General features: G+C 34.1%; 1 protein-coding gene and 1 non-coding gene across 2 annotated transcripts; both read right to left on the bottom strand.

Annotated features, from left to right (window-relative positions):
* Positions 1-2,841: 2,841 nt before the first annotated feature.
* On the bottom strand, positions 2,842-2,914 carry trnak-cuu. Its single transcript has one exon. It is a non-coding gene; the product is annotated as a tRNA-Lys (tRNA).
* Positions 2,915-13,214: 10,300 nt separating this feature from the next.
* On the bottom strand, positions 13,215-16,045 carry LOC122148757. The gene is made up of 5 exons (XM_042776157.1): positions 15,930-16,045; positions 15,511-15,814; positions 15,211-15,284; positions 13,657-13,683; positions 13,215-13,516 (listed from the first exon to the last, which is right to left on the bottom strand). The coding sequence occupies exons 1-5, from the start codon at positions 15,988-15,990 to the stop codon at positions 13,344-13,346; spliced, it is 639 nt and encodes a 212-aa protein (XP_042632091.1). The 5' UTR covers positions 15,991-16,045; the 3' UTR covers positions 13,215-13,343.
* Positions 16,046-16,744: the final 699 nt, after the last annotated feature.

The following is a 16,744-nucleotide window of genomic DNA, read 5'->3' as shown; positions in this document are numbered from 1 at the left end:
AATAATCATAATAATTAAATAATAATAATAATAATGTAAACAGTGTAATTGTGTAGAAAAGAGAACATAAAGGACAAGGACTTCAAATACTGCCGGATAGATTTTGAAATGGCACACTGTCATACTGCTCAAAAATACACAATAACCTTATTAATTTCTGAGATGATAACTGGACAGCTGAATTAACTGGACAGCTGAATTAAACATTAGTGATTTTGAAACACTGCTGCATGAAGCTTTGAAACCTTTGCGAATCATTTGATTTTAAACTAGTGCATATCAAACCAAAGCCACATGATTTCAGTAAACAAAGCTTTCAAAACATTTCAGAATGCCACATAAACCAGTGTCTATAGTTTACATGATCACAGATCAGTTTTATACTTTTTTCATAACACATTTATATAATGAACTGGAAGAGTTGTAGATAATAGTCTCTTATTAGTCTGATTAACCACGCTCTACAAATGTAATAAAATAACACACATTACACAGACACTTCATATTTAATGGTGTTTGATGATGTGTTAATTCGATTTAATAGATTATACTTTGCAACTGCTTTGTAAAAGGTGTTTCATTCATATTTGGCCTGAGTTTTCAACGCATTTATGTGTGTTGTTCAAAAAACTTGTGAAGCAACTGGTTCAATTGATTCAAAGTTTTGAAAAGCTTCATTTCAATATTAAAAATACATGAGCGTACATTAAATCAGATGCAGCACTGCAGTGAAATATGCTGCATTTGTTGATGCATTGATGCATGCAAACTATAACTGCACAGTTTATAGTGTATACTGTCCACTATTTTCATTCCAAACATATCTTTGATTGTAATGCTGCCTTTAAGTCACATCAGTATGAGACATGAACATCAACAAAAGTAAAAAATTGGTGGGACTGTTAATGAATCAAGATGAAAACAAATTGGTTTTGATTATAAAACATGAAAGCTGTTGAAGTCAACAGTACAATTTTAGTTGTGCAAATTTTTGTACTGCCCAAGAACAATAATATTGTCCGTTTAAGAGGCTTGTGCAACAAAACTACATTTCCCATCATTCCCTGTAGCAGCACAAGAATTATTAAAATGCACAGATGAGCCCTAAGATATACACTAAATTTGCATCATTTGTTGTTTATTCAGTTGCATTAGTGGTAAAATCTTCCTGAATTTGTTAGAAAGAAGAAGAAAAAAAAAACTTCTGGACTTATGCATGTTGTTGTTGCTCTGATCGCTGCCCTCTAGTGGTGTGGAGAAGAGCTGCAGTCTTTCTGCGCAGCTGAAGGCTCCTCAGAAGATGTGAGATGTTCTGGAGGCTTGTGAGTTCATTCCTCAACTGAGGAACAGTGAAAGTAAAGCTTCTGGAAACAAACACTCCTCAAAACATCCTGATGATCAGAAGACTCTAAAAAAACATGATTGATGGAGAATTAAGTAAAGCTGAGCTGCTTCAGTCCAGTAAGTGTTCATCTGGAGATATTATCAATCAGAGACAGAAGAAAATCAGTCCAGATTTGACACCAGAAGCTCCAGCTGAAGCTTAACTATCAATCAGAGACAGAAGACATGCAGGAGATTGTGTGTGCAACAGGTTTAACAGCAGAGTTTATAAACATTAAAAATCCATATAAAAACAATCACAAAATAAAAATAAATAAAAATAGATCTCCCGTTGGGCGCTGTGCCCAGCGGTTTTGGATGGTCAAAGATGAGCAGGATGCTGCAGATTATGGCCCAGCACAGGAAGTGTGAAATAAAACAGATGAGCGGGAACCAGATATCCCAGGGTGCATTGCGCACTGATCACAGGCAGGGGGCGCTGGTGACCGGCTGCCAATAGTGCATCAATGGGTGTGTGTTCACTGCTGTGTGTGTGCACTTTGGATGGGTTAAGAGCAGAACATATTATATTCTCAGGGTAACATTTCATTGTTGCTGGGTGTGTTATTAAATTAAATATCTACACACGGAACAAGAATACAGTTAGAGCAGAACATATTATATTCTCAGATTAAAAATTAAAATAAAAACATTTTGTTATTAAATTAATTGTCGAGGTAGTTAATTACAGAAGTTACTTTGACATTACTTGGTTTGTAAGATTTGAGATTAAAATAAAAACATTAAAATAAAATTTGTAATTTTAAAACATTGCAAACACTTTGATATAGATGATAATGAAAAGTAAATGATAAATAAATGTCATATAATTGAATACATAATTGATTCAAATAATAATTAAATATTTTATTTAAATTATAAATACTCTAGATTAAAATAAAAATGACTGCTTGAAATAAAAATAACATTTTATTTAAATAATAAGTACATTTTATTAATCTCTATTAATTATCCTGCCAGGCTGTTATTAAAAATAATTATTAATTAATTTGCCTGGTTAAATAAAGGTTAAATAAAAATAAACATTTGAATAAAAAATGTACAATAATTAATACATTTGATATAAATAAATAAATTGATTAAAGTAATACATTTTTATTTAAATAAAACATCTAACTGCACAGTTTCTACAGTGAGTAGAAAAGTAACGATGCAACATAATCCAAATAATATTTTATACATATTTATAATATTAATTTTTCACAGTATTAATGGGGTCTTTATACATGAAAATATATAGTTGCCTTGACTGGGAGTCCCTCGCACAGGGATGTTCATATTTGGGGGTCCATGGCATCTAAAAGATTGAAAATACTAATCCCACAAAAAAAAAAAAAAAAAAAAAAAAAAAAAATATAGCCCTATTTATTTCTGAGATTATAATTGGACACCATTTGGAGTACTAAACACACAGACAAAACACGATAAAAAGCTTTCCGCCCAACGTGGGGCTCGAACCCACGACCCTGAGATTAAGAGTCTCATGCTCTACCGACTGAGCTAGCCGGGCTGTGTATAAGCCACGCACACGTTCCCTAATGACTAAATAAAAAACAACAGTGTAAATTTATACAGGAAAAAAAAACACTAATTATTTAAATGCATTTAATAAAAAATAACAAATCAGTAAATAGCATTTAAAATCAACCTTTTTGAAAAGTCAGAGCAAACTCGAAGCTGCCGAGACACTAAAAACTTGCAACCGTCTAACTTAAAAGCGACTTTACAATTGGAATAAAAGTCGATTCACAATAAAAACAATTTATTGATATTTTTTTGTGCACATGGGATCAGAAACCGCATGTTAATATTTACGTATAGCTCCTTTATTATTGAACTTTCAAAGTTTCAGTGTTGTTCGAGGCGCGCTCCCTTAACCTCGACACTGAGGCGCGGCCCCGCTCGGGTTATGATAGATGGCACTAAACTGCAGTAGCGCGTCATGACCAGCAGAGGGCGAAAAAGTTCGTTTCAAAATTATTATTTCTCTATATAAACATAATTTGCATAATGTTCAATAAAGCATATTTTTGCTGTTCTTTTTGAGCTCATTCTCTGCATGTGAAAACTGCAGTTGCATTAAACAAACTACATGAACTTTTGATTGTATTTTGATGTAATTCTTCCTGTTTTGTCTTTACATAAATTGAGTTGTCTTTTTGTATTGCTTTTGTATTGTAGTTATCTGTAAGTCTGTGCATGCCTGTAGACTCAAAATCCTTTAAATGTAATTTTGTACACATTTTCTTTAGACATAATGCAGTTTTATGGTTCAGTTTCTTGGGAATATTGTTGTTGCATGGCCAGAGGAAATTATATGACATAGGTTTTGTGAAATGGCGTCACATAACAATGACAACATGACAGATGCAGCACATCCAGATTACATGAACCTACTGTTTTAGCAGTCATGAAGTAAGTTCTTCATCAAATGTACTTACTTAGACAATCCTACTGCAATACTAGAGGGAATTCTGCAGGGACTGGCTCTTTAGGTCTGCAAATGAAACAGCCAGTCCTTGTCCAGTACTAATTCTAACTTTTATTCACATTATTTGCAGCACAGAAGTAAGCAGTTTTCTGTGAATGCATGAGACTTCTAGGTGCATAACTAGAAGAATATCACAGTGCAGTAGACTGTAAAAACTAGTGTTTTTTATACTGCAATTGCAACAATACATGAAAATAATATAAGACATACCCGTTTTCAGTATTAAGCAGCATAACTAGCAGATTTATACTTGCAATGGTTGAGCTGGTTATACTGATAAGTTTTAACTGATCGACTCAACTCAATATCAGGAATCTAACTGCCCTCGTATTCACATGACAGTGTGACGGTGCCTCCTTTTATCCCTTAAGTATAGGGGAGGTTTCTGTAAAAAAAGAGAAAAAAATTCATTCATGTGGTCTTTCTCTCTATTGTCTGTAATCTCAGAGGTATTTTAGTCAACTGGATTATAAGAAATTATAAATAAAGGCATTCACGAACAACTCAAACTATATTATTTTCATTGAGTAAAGTCACAACTTATTTCTAAGTCATTGCTAAAAATGTTAGAATTAATGTGAACAAGTGCTATGCAGGCTATTAATATAAGTTGAAGAAGATACATTATTAAATACCAGATAATTACAATTAGATTAAACAAGTAAAAATAATTTTAAAATAAATTAATTCTATAGGGGCTGGTACATCATTTATTACGACCATCGGTCCTCTTCAGCAGAATAATAACCATAAAAAGTCCTTAGAAACCAAAGAAAATTCACAGAATATGTTAAATGAAATTGGTGTGTTCTCTGTGAATTATGATGATTTCCCATCAAACCAAATTCACAAACAACAGGTTTTAGAAAATCACCAATCTGCTATCAATCATCAATCATCTCATCAGAGTAATAACTATCAAATAATTATAATAACCCCTAGGCTGTATAATTATTTTCATGATTTGATATCATAGCTTTTTTTCTTTTTGTCAAATCAACTGTTATAACTAACATTCAGATAAGATAATACTGTTGATCGAACAAGTCTCTTTCTTTGTATTAACTCAAATTATTTTCAGTGAACTCAAAATTTTAAGGAAACAAGGTTTCTTACTTTTTTAGGTTAAACCAACAATAATTTTCACAGTGCACTAATAAAAAAACATCATCAAAATCATTATAATTGCAGTAATAAAAAAATTAAGCATAAACACACTGACTCATTTCCACATCACGAGCAGGTTTAGTTTTCCAGAGAAACACAATTGGTATAGAACACAAACACGACTTTAATTTTAAGCTTTATATTTATATTTAAAAGGTTCATAATAAAAAGCAAGAAAACGTACATGGTTCTGTAAGAGTGTTATCCTAAAATGTCAACACTTTTAAACCACAGCAGGTTTATAATGAGACTAACTACACATTTAAGTATCTCACTCTCTCTCTCTCTCTCTCACACACACACACACACACACACACACACACACACACACACACACACACACACACACACAGGTGAGTGTATTGGTGCTTCCCAATAAAGGAGTACTGTATGTGATTGATCTATATAGTCATCTAATGGGAATTCAATCAAAGCAGATTGGGCTGTCAGAAGATTATTGTATGATGTTCAGTGACTGATTTATTTGTTTAATCACTTGCATATGAATTCAACATTTAATAAACACTTTTATTCTGAAGGAAACACCTGTTGCCTGAAAGCTGTATGATCATGTGATTTGACGGATGGTGAAATCTGATCTCAGATCAGCTGTTAGAGCTGCAAGGGTCTCGAGACTGCTGTGAAACCACAACAGCGATGTGATTCCTCCAATCCGCTCATTCAGAGTATGAAACATGGCGATGTTTTTTTTGTCATCAGACCATACAGAGACACTAAACCACAAATCTTTCCATTTCCTTTCCAGCAGTGAAAAACAGCTTGTATATCACAGAGGTGTAAATTACTTGAGTAAACGTAATTGGTCAGTGTACTTGAGTATCTTTTTGGACACTCTGTAGTTTTATCGAGTATCAAAGATATTATTGAATAAGCATCTGCACTCTTTACTCCACTTCACTTGTAATGAGTGTTGCAGTTACACATTTCATTTTGCATGGCATCTAGCTTTTTCTGGAGCAGTTTATTTCTGTGCTATCGGAACTACATGACAGTGAAAGTACTGTATCTTGTGTGATTTGCTCTTACTCACCCAAACTTGTCAACAAGGCTGCTTTATGTGAATGTGAGTTCCTGCAAGAAGTTGTGAATCATATGTGTCTTATCTCTGAGATACATGACTGCATGAGGTCCAAACCAGCACATCCTGTGCAAGAAGCCTTTGAATTTTTTATTTTACTTAACTTTATTTTATTTATCTGTTATACTGAAGAAACCTTTTTGAAGGATTTTTTTTTTTGACCTGCACATAGATCCTTGTCTCTGCCTGTTTTTCTGCAGCTTCTCCACAACGTTTCAGTTTTTCACTGCTGTGTCTCTTTGACTAGTGCATCTTTGAGCTTATATTTAGTATAAGTAAAATCCTCAAGTACTGTTAAAATCAGATACTTTAAGACTTTTACTCAAGTTCTTTTGTTATTGGTAACTTGTAATGGAGTAATTTTCACTCTGTACTTTAACTCAAGTATCGTTTCAGGTATTATTTACATCTCTGGTACAGTATATCAGTTCAAGTGTTGCTACACACTTTGATTTACTGCATAAAAATGTGCAACATAAAAGGGAATTTCTACCATAGGACTGTAATAATGAACTTTAATACTCTGAATTGTACTTTCAAAAAACACCAGTTTCCATGACTTAGGCTTTCAAGGTTTCAGTATTGTTTGACACATCACTTACCTTAACACAGGTTGCGGTAACAGTTTGAAGAAATGTTTCATTATTTGGAAATGTTTCATGTTTGGAAATGTTTCCTTTTACATGTTTGCGGTTTCATTTATAAGATCTATAAGATAAGTCAGTCGGGAAATCATGTACATTGCACGGCACTGATGTGAAACCTTTTTTGATTTTTGCTGAAACTGTGGGAACAGACTTAAATTATTGTATCAGTTCTGTTTGATTAGGTTTTCCGTAAGAAAATGCACACGCATGTGTGATTTCTTTGTTTTACTGTTGTTTATTTGATCATCAAACATATTTAACATTGAAGACATTTTTAATCAAACTTTATGTGCCATGAAACAGATGCAATGGATATTTTCTCTTGAACTCAGCTTATATGTAATATAAAATAAAGCTGTAAACATACAGTCTAATGGTATTCAATGTTTGCTCATTCTATATTAAAACTGCAGTTTCTTAAAACATGCTATTTAAGTTTGAATATTGATCATATGTCAAATTAATAAATGCTGCTTTAAAGAAAGTGACAGTAGCGGCACTTTGCTGTTTATTTGAATATCGTTGACAAGCACAAATGAACTCCACAAACCTGAATAATAAGTACACCCATTAACGATGATTTATTTTTCTTTTTTTCATTTACATTGTATTTATATGCACATTACATGACACTCAAGGACACCCAAGAATAATCATTATCACAGCATGGATAGACCTAATACAAGTATACATGCAATTACATAAAAGCTCACCTAAAAGATGGCTCTTAAGGTGAGAATTGAAAATAATAATGTTTTTCACCATTTTGCATATCCTGTGGTATCGAATTCGAGGGAGAACAATAGCAAGTACAGAAGATGATCTTAGAGTGTGAGTAGGAGTTCTGCAAATGATTTGTGCAGCTGAATTCTGTACTAACTGAAGTTTATAGAGAAGCTTTGAAGTCAAATTATAAAAAAAGAGCATTACAATAATCATTACGGGAAGTGACTAAAGCATGAACAAGAACTATGCTCTTAACCAAAAGAGTTGGACAAAGTTTATTAATATTACATACATGGGAATATTCAGAGCGAATGACACTATTTGTATGTGTTTCGAATGATAAAGTACCATCAAAGATGACAACTAAACATTTAAAAAATGTTTAGACACAGACATTGGAAAAATAATAGTTTTCACTGAGGAACATTTAGCCTTGGCCAGATTGTTTTTTTGTTGTTGTTGTTGTTTTTGGAGCCTACAAGAAGAATTTCAGTCTTATTCCTATTTAGCTTAGGAAGATTTCATGTAAACCACCCTTTAATCTCAGCTACACAATCTGAGAGGATAGACTGAGGAAAAGTACAGGTGGGTTTGGAAGATAGGTGAAGTTGGGTGTCATAAGCATAGCAGTGGAATTGAAAACCAAATTTCTTATAAATATTACCAAGAGATAAAAGATAAATCACAAATAAGAAACGGACCCAACACTGAGCCCTGTGGAACCCCGGTAGTAACATATGAAGGCTTTGATGAAAACTGCTTCAGCTGTGAAAATTGATTACAACCCACTAGAAAAGATCAAAACCAAGTCAGGGCAGTGCCCATGATATCAATACACTCCAGTCTGTCCAACAAAATACTGTGTAAGATAGTATAAAATGCAGCACTCAAATCAAGCAGAATGAGTTTAGATGTAAAAAAAAAAAAAAAAAAAAACTTAAATCAGCAGCTGCCAGTAAGTCACAGGAAATCTTAACTGACGCAGTCTCAACACTATGACTTGAAAGGAAGACAGATTGAAATTCATTGTACATACTATTATCAGAAAGATGATCTTAGACCTGAATGGGCCACAACAATCATTTCCAGTATTTTAGAAAGAAATCTTAAAATAGAAATGGGTTGAAAATTATCAAAGTTACCTGAATCAGCCCCTGGTTTCGGTATAGGAGTTACCACAGCAGTTTTTAGTGGAGACGGAACAAGACTAGAAACAAACAGGCTACTTCCTGTGTGCTGGGAAGTTTAAAAGCGGAAAGAGTAGAAATTAGAGGTTGCTCGGAACAAATGTTGAAAGCACAAAAACCTAAATTTGATGCAGCTGATAAATAATTTCAATATTTCTTGAAAGAAATACATAAAAGCTTCACAAAGATCAGCAGAGTACAGGGAAAATAATCTTGTGTCTTTAATATACCACACACACACACAAAAAAGTTTTCTTTTGTTCCCTTAACCAAACTCCAGACGACAGCCCTGGCCTTTAACAGTGAAGCGAACAAAACAGTCCTAGTTTCAGTGGAGCGTGAATATCTAGAATCTTTCTAAAAATCATAATTACGTAATGGCATTGGTGCCTCAGGGCTCAGTTCTTGGACCACTTCTCTTCTCTGTCTACATGGCATCATTAGGTTCTGTCATTCAGAAACATGGCTTTTCATACCACTGCTATGCTGATGACACTCAACTCTACCTCTCATTCCATCCTGATGATCCGACAATAGCTGCTTCCATCTCAGCTTGTCTAACAGACATTTCTTGCTGGATGAAGGACCTTCACCTTCAGCTCAACCTTGCCAAGAGAGAACTAATTGTGGGTCCAGCAAACCCATCGTTCCATCACAATTTCACCATCCAAAAAAAAAAGTGTGCCATGACATACAGACAAGTATGGTGACCCATACTCAGAGTCATTCAGTTAGGCACATCAACCATAACTCCTTCATAAACAGCCAGAAACCTAGTTATGACTTTCTGAGACCACTGTAAGAAATTATAGTCTGCTTCGACCCAGCTTCCACTCCAAACTGTGTATTAAACTATGCTCCTTTCCCTACAAAGAGCTTAATTATCATATAGATAGTTCTTTCCGATATGAATAATATGTAAATAGTACCTCCGGAGCAATAATTTGTAACTTGTAGCGTGGGAGAACCATCTGCTGACCAAAAGGGTACATGAAATAACTGCTAGGGAGTCTGTTTATTCTTATCACCTTAACATTTGGTTGTTCCCTCCTGAAAGTCTACCAAAGATGTGGAAACGGAAGGCTATCACTTTTTTTTATTGTTATCCTCAATTTACATTTAAAATTAAATTACATTTAAAACCAAACTTTAAACTATAAAATGTTTAAGCTTAGGATGTTCGGGGTTCATTCCGACTCCGTTGAACCCAAGGTGCTACATGTACTTTGTTACTGCTATGCTGCAATAAACATCTTCAACATCCTCATCACTTTTTCTTACATTGGCGAGCCACCCAGTGTGGGGATTTCTAAGAACCAGGGAAAGGTAAGAAAAGTGGTTTCTTTGTTTTTGCTGGTTTTGTTCCTGGGAACCCCCACATAAAAAAAAAATAAAATAAATTCTAGATAAGAAATTGTAAGGATAGAAGAGAATCTAGTTTTTTCAGTATTAGCAGTAGGAGTGCTTAAGCCTATTCTGTATAATTCTGTTTAAAATTTAACAGAACTGAATTAACCCAATGTAATGTGGCTAAGTAAACTGTTTTAAAAATATAACATAAAACCTGAGTAATGTGGATTTGTCCAACGACACTGTGTTACATTTTTAACAGTTTGGTGTAGTGAAGTGTAAGACCCGAAGCAGTGTGGCCGTGTCCGGAGAAGTGAAAAATTTGGTTGCACTGCATGAGGTGTTGCATGTTTTGCTTGTAACCTTTGGGTTACGAGTCTGACTCTCTAACCATTATGCCATGACTTCCATGGAGGATCTGGAAGTTGTTTGTTTTGCTTGTAGAAGTATGGAACACAGGGCAAAACAGTGTCACTTTTCACACAAAAGAAGAATGAGCTATCGTGATTTGCTTAAAAAGAAATCAGTTTAGAAACCCAGTTGCACTGGTGAAAGGAAATAAGGAAGAAGCCATTCACACCTTGCTAAACATAGCACTGCATAAAAAACATTACTGAACCACAGTCTCAAACAGATGCTGATGTGAATTGGAGGAATTGTTTTATGATAGTATTATATTTTAGAAAAATATTTTTACTATCAAAAGGGGTGATTCTTTAACATTTATAATAATTGTGTTAATGGCATTGTTTTTTAAATACAATTTATGAGAAACTATTTAAATGCATTCTGTGATTAAATTTCTATACCTTTGATGTTTTGAATGTAAAAGATTTTTGTGGGAGAAACTATGGGGTGGGGGTGGGTTAACCTCTTATTTTTGATCTCGTTTTAGGTATAAGCATCGAGATGTTTGTCTGAAATGTGTACCCTCCTGAAGTACAGGAAGGCCAGCAAAAACACAAGAGAAGGGACTTCCATTCAATGTTCAAGCAGATTTTTTTTTTTTTTTATTTGCTAAAAATGGAAGAGTGCAGAAACATAAAACCTCCTACACCTCAACAAAATATAAAATAAAAAAGAATAGCAGACATTTAGGCCAAAGTGGGCGAAGATAAAAATCCATGTCATAATTTTATCTTTGTTGCAAAAACCCAAATTAACACTAATGCTAGGGTGTTTGTAATACTGCGTCTATGGGAGTGATGGTAAATTTGACATCGTTCTCTCTTCTGACTTTAGACATTATCAGTCTCCCTCTCTCTTTGAAAGTCATTATTGTCCTCATTTGTAAGTCACTTTGGATAAAAGCATCTGCTAAATGACAAATTGTAAACGTGAATCCAATGCAAAAACAGTTCATCTGCAGTTGAAAAATGGCCATTGCGAGAAAGAGTTGCAAGTCCTTCAGCAAAAACTGAGACATCAATGTTCTTTATTTTCCAAAATGTAATAGAACGACATAGATTGAGTTTGAATACAGGTAACTGAGCATTAAAGGACACCAGCCTAAGATTTGACAAAGACAGATCGGAAATAGTGCAATTATAAAGAATTACACCTGAACAACACACAAGATCCATGCAGCGTATGACCCTTTAAATGGGTAGGAAAATGCATAAATTGTTTTAAACCAATGCTGTTTAGCCACAATAAAAATCCCTTGCAGATACACTATCTGCATTATCAATACGAATATTCAAATCCCTACATAAGATCACATTAGAAGACAATGAACAAAGATAGGTTAAAGAGACAGAAATAATTATTAAGATTTAATTTTTACTGGTGCTCAGTGTCTTAACTTTTCTAAAATGAAAAGATCTGGCCAGCAGGAAAAGACATTTGAGCCAGGGCTCGTATTCACAAAACATCTTAAGGCTTAAAGTAGCTCCTAACTTACCGATTTTAGGACTCCTAAATTTTTTCTCTGAGTATTTCACAAAGCGTAAAAATAGCTCCTAAAACTGTGAAATGTTAGGAGTAGTGAAGAGGACTCCTAAGTCACTAAGATCAAATCTGAAATATCCTAAAATGGCTGTTACCAGCAATCTACCTCGGAATATAAATATTTTAGAAACTTTTTTTCTAATTGGTTTGGTTTGGAGGTTATCCCAACTCCAAATGTTTGATTATATCCTTAAAATATATTTGTTCTTGCGTCCAGTTTGGTTTTCTTTTATGTTTGCATGTCTTACTATCAGCCATGACTATTCTGCTAATGTAAAGACTCAGAACAGCAACAAAATGTTGTGCTTTTGTAAAGTAAAGCAAACATGATGCGTTTTCTGCCGTCTAAGACACTGTGAACTTGAGCGCGTCACTTCAAAACTCTGTGGATGCTTGCCTTATTACAGACATTAAAAATATATATATGGAGAGTGATTTTTTTTTTTTTCATTTTTAAATAAACCAATTTAAATAGAAAACAAATATTCTCAGATTATGTAATCCATATGATACATGCATACAGGTGATGCGGAGATGAGTCACTGTCACAGAAAGCACTAGTGTAACAATAAATTACGGCGTAACAATAAATTAAAACGTTAATGGAGTGTACTTTCTGTTTTTCCCAAACACATTCATAATTATTATATATGCCGGTGCGCTTTGGCAAGACTTTTTTTGCGTGTGCTTGAGTGCTCATTAGGCTATGTAGGCAATTAAAGGCTCATTATTATGATTTATATGGTTTATTAAAAAAAGTTCGACTAATAGTCGACTAATGCTTAAAATGAACGACTTCTAGTCGACCTGAAAAATCTTAAATCGAGGGCAGTCCTAATGCATAATCACTAATTGTTTATGAGAAGCATACATATAAGAAGCTGATAATTAGCTGAATATATAGCCTATTTGTTTAATTATTGACACTTAGCCTGCATTTTAAAATCTTTATTTGAATGTGGCAATTAACATTTTTATTTTAAAACATTTATTTGAATATGGCAACGTAATATTGCGCTCTGCAATATTTCTATGAATAAATCTCTGACAGAAACTATCAGCCAATCACTGTGTGCATAGTTAGTAAGTATGCTGACATCATCCACAGCAACGAGGTCAACCACGCCCCTTACTCTTAGCTTAATTCTGTCTATTCCTTAGTAAAAGCTTGTCTCAGCAGCTTTGTGAACAGGTTTTAAGAGAAAACTCTTAGCTAAAAACTTTTACTGCTATTTAGGAGAACTCTTAGTGGTAAGATAAAATGTTTTGTGAATACGGGCCCAGCGATATATTGCGTCTTTAAAATAAAGCACATAAATGTGTCATCTAGGTAATTTTTGATCAGCAGGACCAGCATGATTGGCTGCGCTCCATCCTTTCTGCCAACCGTGATAGTGAAGGAGTCCTCCTGCAATGACTGTAGCCAGAAAAAACACAAACGCAGCAAGTCCAGCACCACCAAACATAAGCACACGCTCCATCAGCGTCACCTCATCTACAGACAGACACACAGGAGAATTACTTATGTTTGTACCGATCTGAACTGATGACTAGAATTAGTGCTGGATCTCCACAGTAGAGTAGCTACACCATTAAATATGAACTAAACAAACAACATAATGCTCAACATGTTACCTGTGTTGTCAGCTTCTTTTGGCAGTTCTGTTACAGAAAGACATATGTTACTTTATTACAAACACAGTAAGCAATCAAAACACGGCTTCTGCGGGTCTTAAAAAGTTTTAATTCAGCCTTAAGGCCTTAAAAGTTTTAAATTGGAGTACAAATTCTTAAATTCATAAAGTCGTGGAATTAAATGTTGCATGCACTGAAAAAATGAAAATACATTTACATTATATTCAAAACTAAAAAACAAAACACATTTAAAATAAAAACAGAATTAAAAAATAAAGCAGATTCTTAATTAAAAAAAAAAAAAAATAAAAGAGTTCTTCATATTTACAAAAAAAAAAAAAAAAAAAAATGTGCCAGTGGGGAATGAAAACCTAAGTTGATTTTTCTGAGCTGATTGGCAGATTTGTATTTTTTTTTAAATCATAGGCTCGCTTCATTTTGATAATTTTTCAGAAAACAAGACTTCTTATCATACTGTATGTTATTTAATCTTGATTAGAGCGCTTTTAACATTTGCACTGGAAAACAAGACAAAATACTGAAGATGCTTTTTTATGATCAGAAAGTACAGTAAAATATATTCTTGTAAAATTAATGAAAAAGTAACAGAGATTGGAATTTGGATTTTAAAACTTTGAATTTACTTAAAATATGATTTGACATATTGTTTCTTTTTATTTCAATTAAATTTACTTTCTAAATCTTGCAGAAACCCCAAAAACAACATAAGTACTACATAAAAGTGAGGTGAAATGGGTTTTTAAGTTGTCAGAAATATGACTTCTCAAACTAAACTTTATTAGTTGTTGGCTAGTTAAGCAATGTTAAGTGGTAAGCTGAGATTTCTTGGCATGTTGTGAAATCACTGACATGTATTACGTCCCAGCGCTGGTTACATAACTTTCAAACTGTAGTCTGTACTGATTCAGTTTACATAATGAAAATTGTAGTTAGCAACATAAATACTAATTTTAGGTAATGTATTCTGATTACTTTTTAGATTACTTTTAACCTTGTTTACTACTTTTGCCTTATTAAATTTTAACTTGTTTTAAACTAATCATTAAATGTACCATATTGATATAAAAAAAGAAGAAAAAAAAGATCTCAACAGGGGTTAATGTAAGAACTACAGTGCGTTTGAGTTGATAAAAAGCTAATAATTAAATCAATCATAAAAATGTCAAATTAAAATACATTATTTGAAACAAAAACAATTTAACACTAAAAAGAGAAATGTTTAATTTGTGTACCTGTATGTCAAAGGTTTGCTGAAGATTCACAGCTTTACTGTGCATCACCAGTGTTTACTAATTTGCATAATTGTTTCATTGTCTAATTGCTTGAGAGGTGCTTTTTTCACCGAAATTCAGAAGCATGAATCACATAATTATTTACATCTCATTTAAATGGCCAGTATATATTGTGAATATACTAAATGCTGCAACATCCATATATCCCAAACTAAAAACATCCATGTGCAAATCTCATTTTACCCATCCCTCCCTTCACTGATAAATTAATGAAGGTGTAATTGGAACTGAAATCTGTTACCGGTACTCAGATCCTCGGCATGTTGACCCTCGATCTCTAGTCTGATGGGTCGATCGAAGTGCATCTCTGTAGTGAAAGTGAAAGTGACGTGACATTCAGCCAAGTATGGTGACCCATACTCAGAATTCGTGCTCTGCATTTAACCCATCCGAAGTGCACACACACAGAGCAGTGAACACACACACACACTGTGAACACACACCCGGAGCAGTGGGCAGCCATTTTATGCTGCGGCGCCCGGGGAGCAGTTGGGGGTTCGATGCCTTGCTCAAGGGCACCTAAGTCATGGTATTGAAGGTGTTAGATCTTGTTCCACAGAAATAAAGACCTGAATCTGACTCTGTTACTCCAGAAATCTCTAGCGTGGCTCTGGTGATCCATGTGTCTGCAGCGATTTTCAGACGAGTTTGGAATAGATTGTAGGTGGTCAGAAATTTTCTCCCTGTTATGTCAGTCTGTGCAGAAATCAACAGATTGAATCGGTTAGCTCTGAGGTGATACCAGGCGATTTCATATCGGTTTCTCATGTTGCATTTCATAATGATGCTTTCTCCCTTCTGAACTCTCAGCAGATCAGAAGATCCTTGTATTGATATAGATGCATCTGAAGAGACATTGATAAAAATTACTACATTGGTTAAAAATTATAATAGCATTAAAATAATTATAATTACTAAAATAAGTAAAAGTAATACATAATTATAAGTTTGAAAATTTACCACTGGTTGGGATTTGCATATATCCAAACCAAAGTACACAGAAGAAAATTATATTTTTCATGTCTCGTCAGGTTCCTGCATGAAGTGAAAAGACCTAAACCACTATTCGTTTCCTGCTATATAAACTGCTTGCCATTTCCTTAGTAATCGCTTCCACCTGCTACTTTTCCGACTATGGCTGTAAAAACATGTTTATGTAACGGCATTGTCAGTTGTGGTTTGCACTACCTGTAAATTCATTTGTTTTTCATGCACATAAACAGCTACAGTACACACATTGACAACCATGTATCTTCCTCCCATCCCAATTTGGTTTATTTCAGTTCAAAAAATCCATGATAATGTACCATTCATACACAAGTCAGAATTTAATTTACATATTGACCTTGAAATTGTTGGACTGACTTGCTTTACTAGATCCCGTCAGAGGATTCATTACTGATCGACTATTTCTTCTTCTGAGACTAAATCTAGTCAGTTTCTCCTTCAAGCACCAAACCTGGCTCAGACCTTCACACTGGACTGACTCTGGTTGCTGTATTTTCTTTTTCTCACCTATCTGACGTTTTGGTAAACCAAATGATCAAAATTAGGAAAAGTAACACATTCATTGGTGGGGGGGGGGGGGGTTGTACAGTAACACACACTAGTAACATGTTAAAACACTCCAGCGATGTGCTAAATCTTGTTAGCAACATGTTAAATTATTCTAGCAACATGCAAATTCATACTAACAATGTGTTTATAATGGGACAGCATGCTAATTCATGTTTGCAATGTTCCTAACATGTTAAATTGCTAGCAGCATGATGAAC

The sequence above is a fragment of the Cyprinus carpio genome, chromosome A19 (assembly GCF_018340385.1).
Source record: "Cyprinus carpio isolate SPL01 chromosome A19, ASM1834038v1, whole genome shotgun sequence".
NCBI classification, from domain to species: Eukaryota; Metazoa; Chordata; class Actinopteri; order Cypriniformes; family Cyprinidae; genus Cyprinus; species Cyprinus carpio.
Note: the sequence above shows the minus strand (reverse complement) of the source record. Positions and strands in the feature narration are given on the sequence as shown.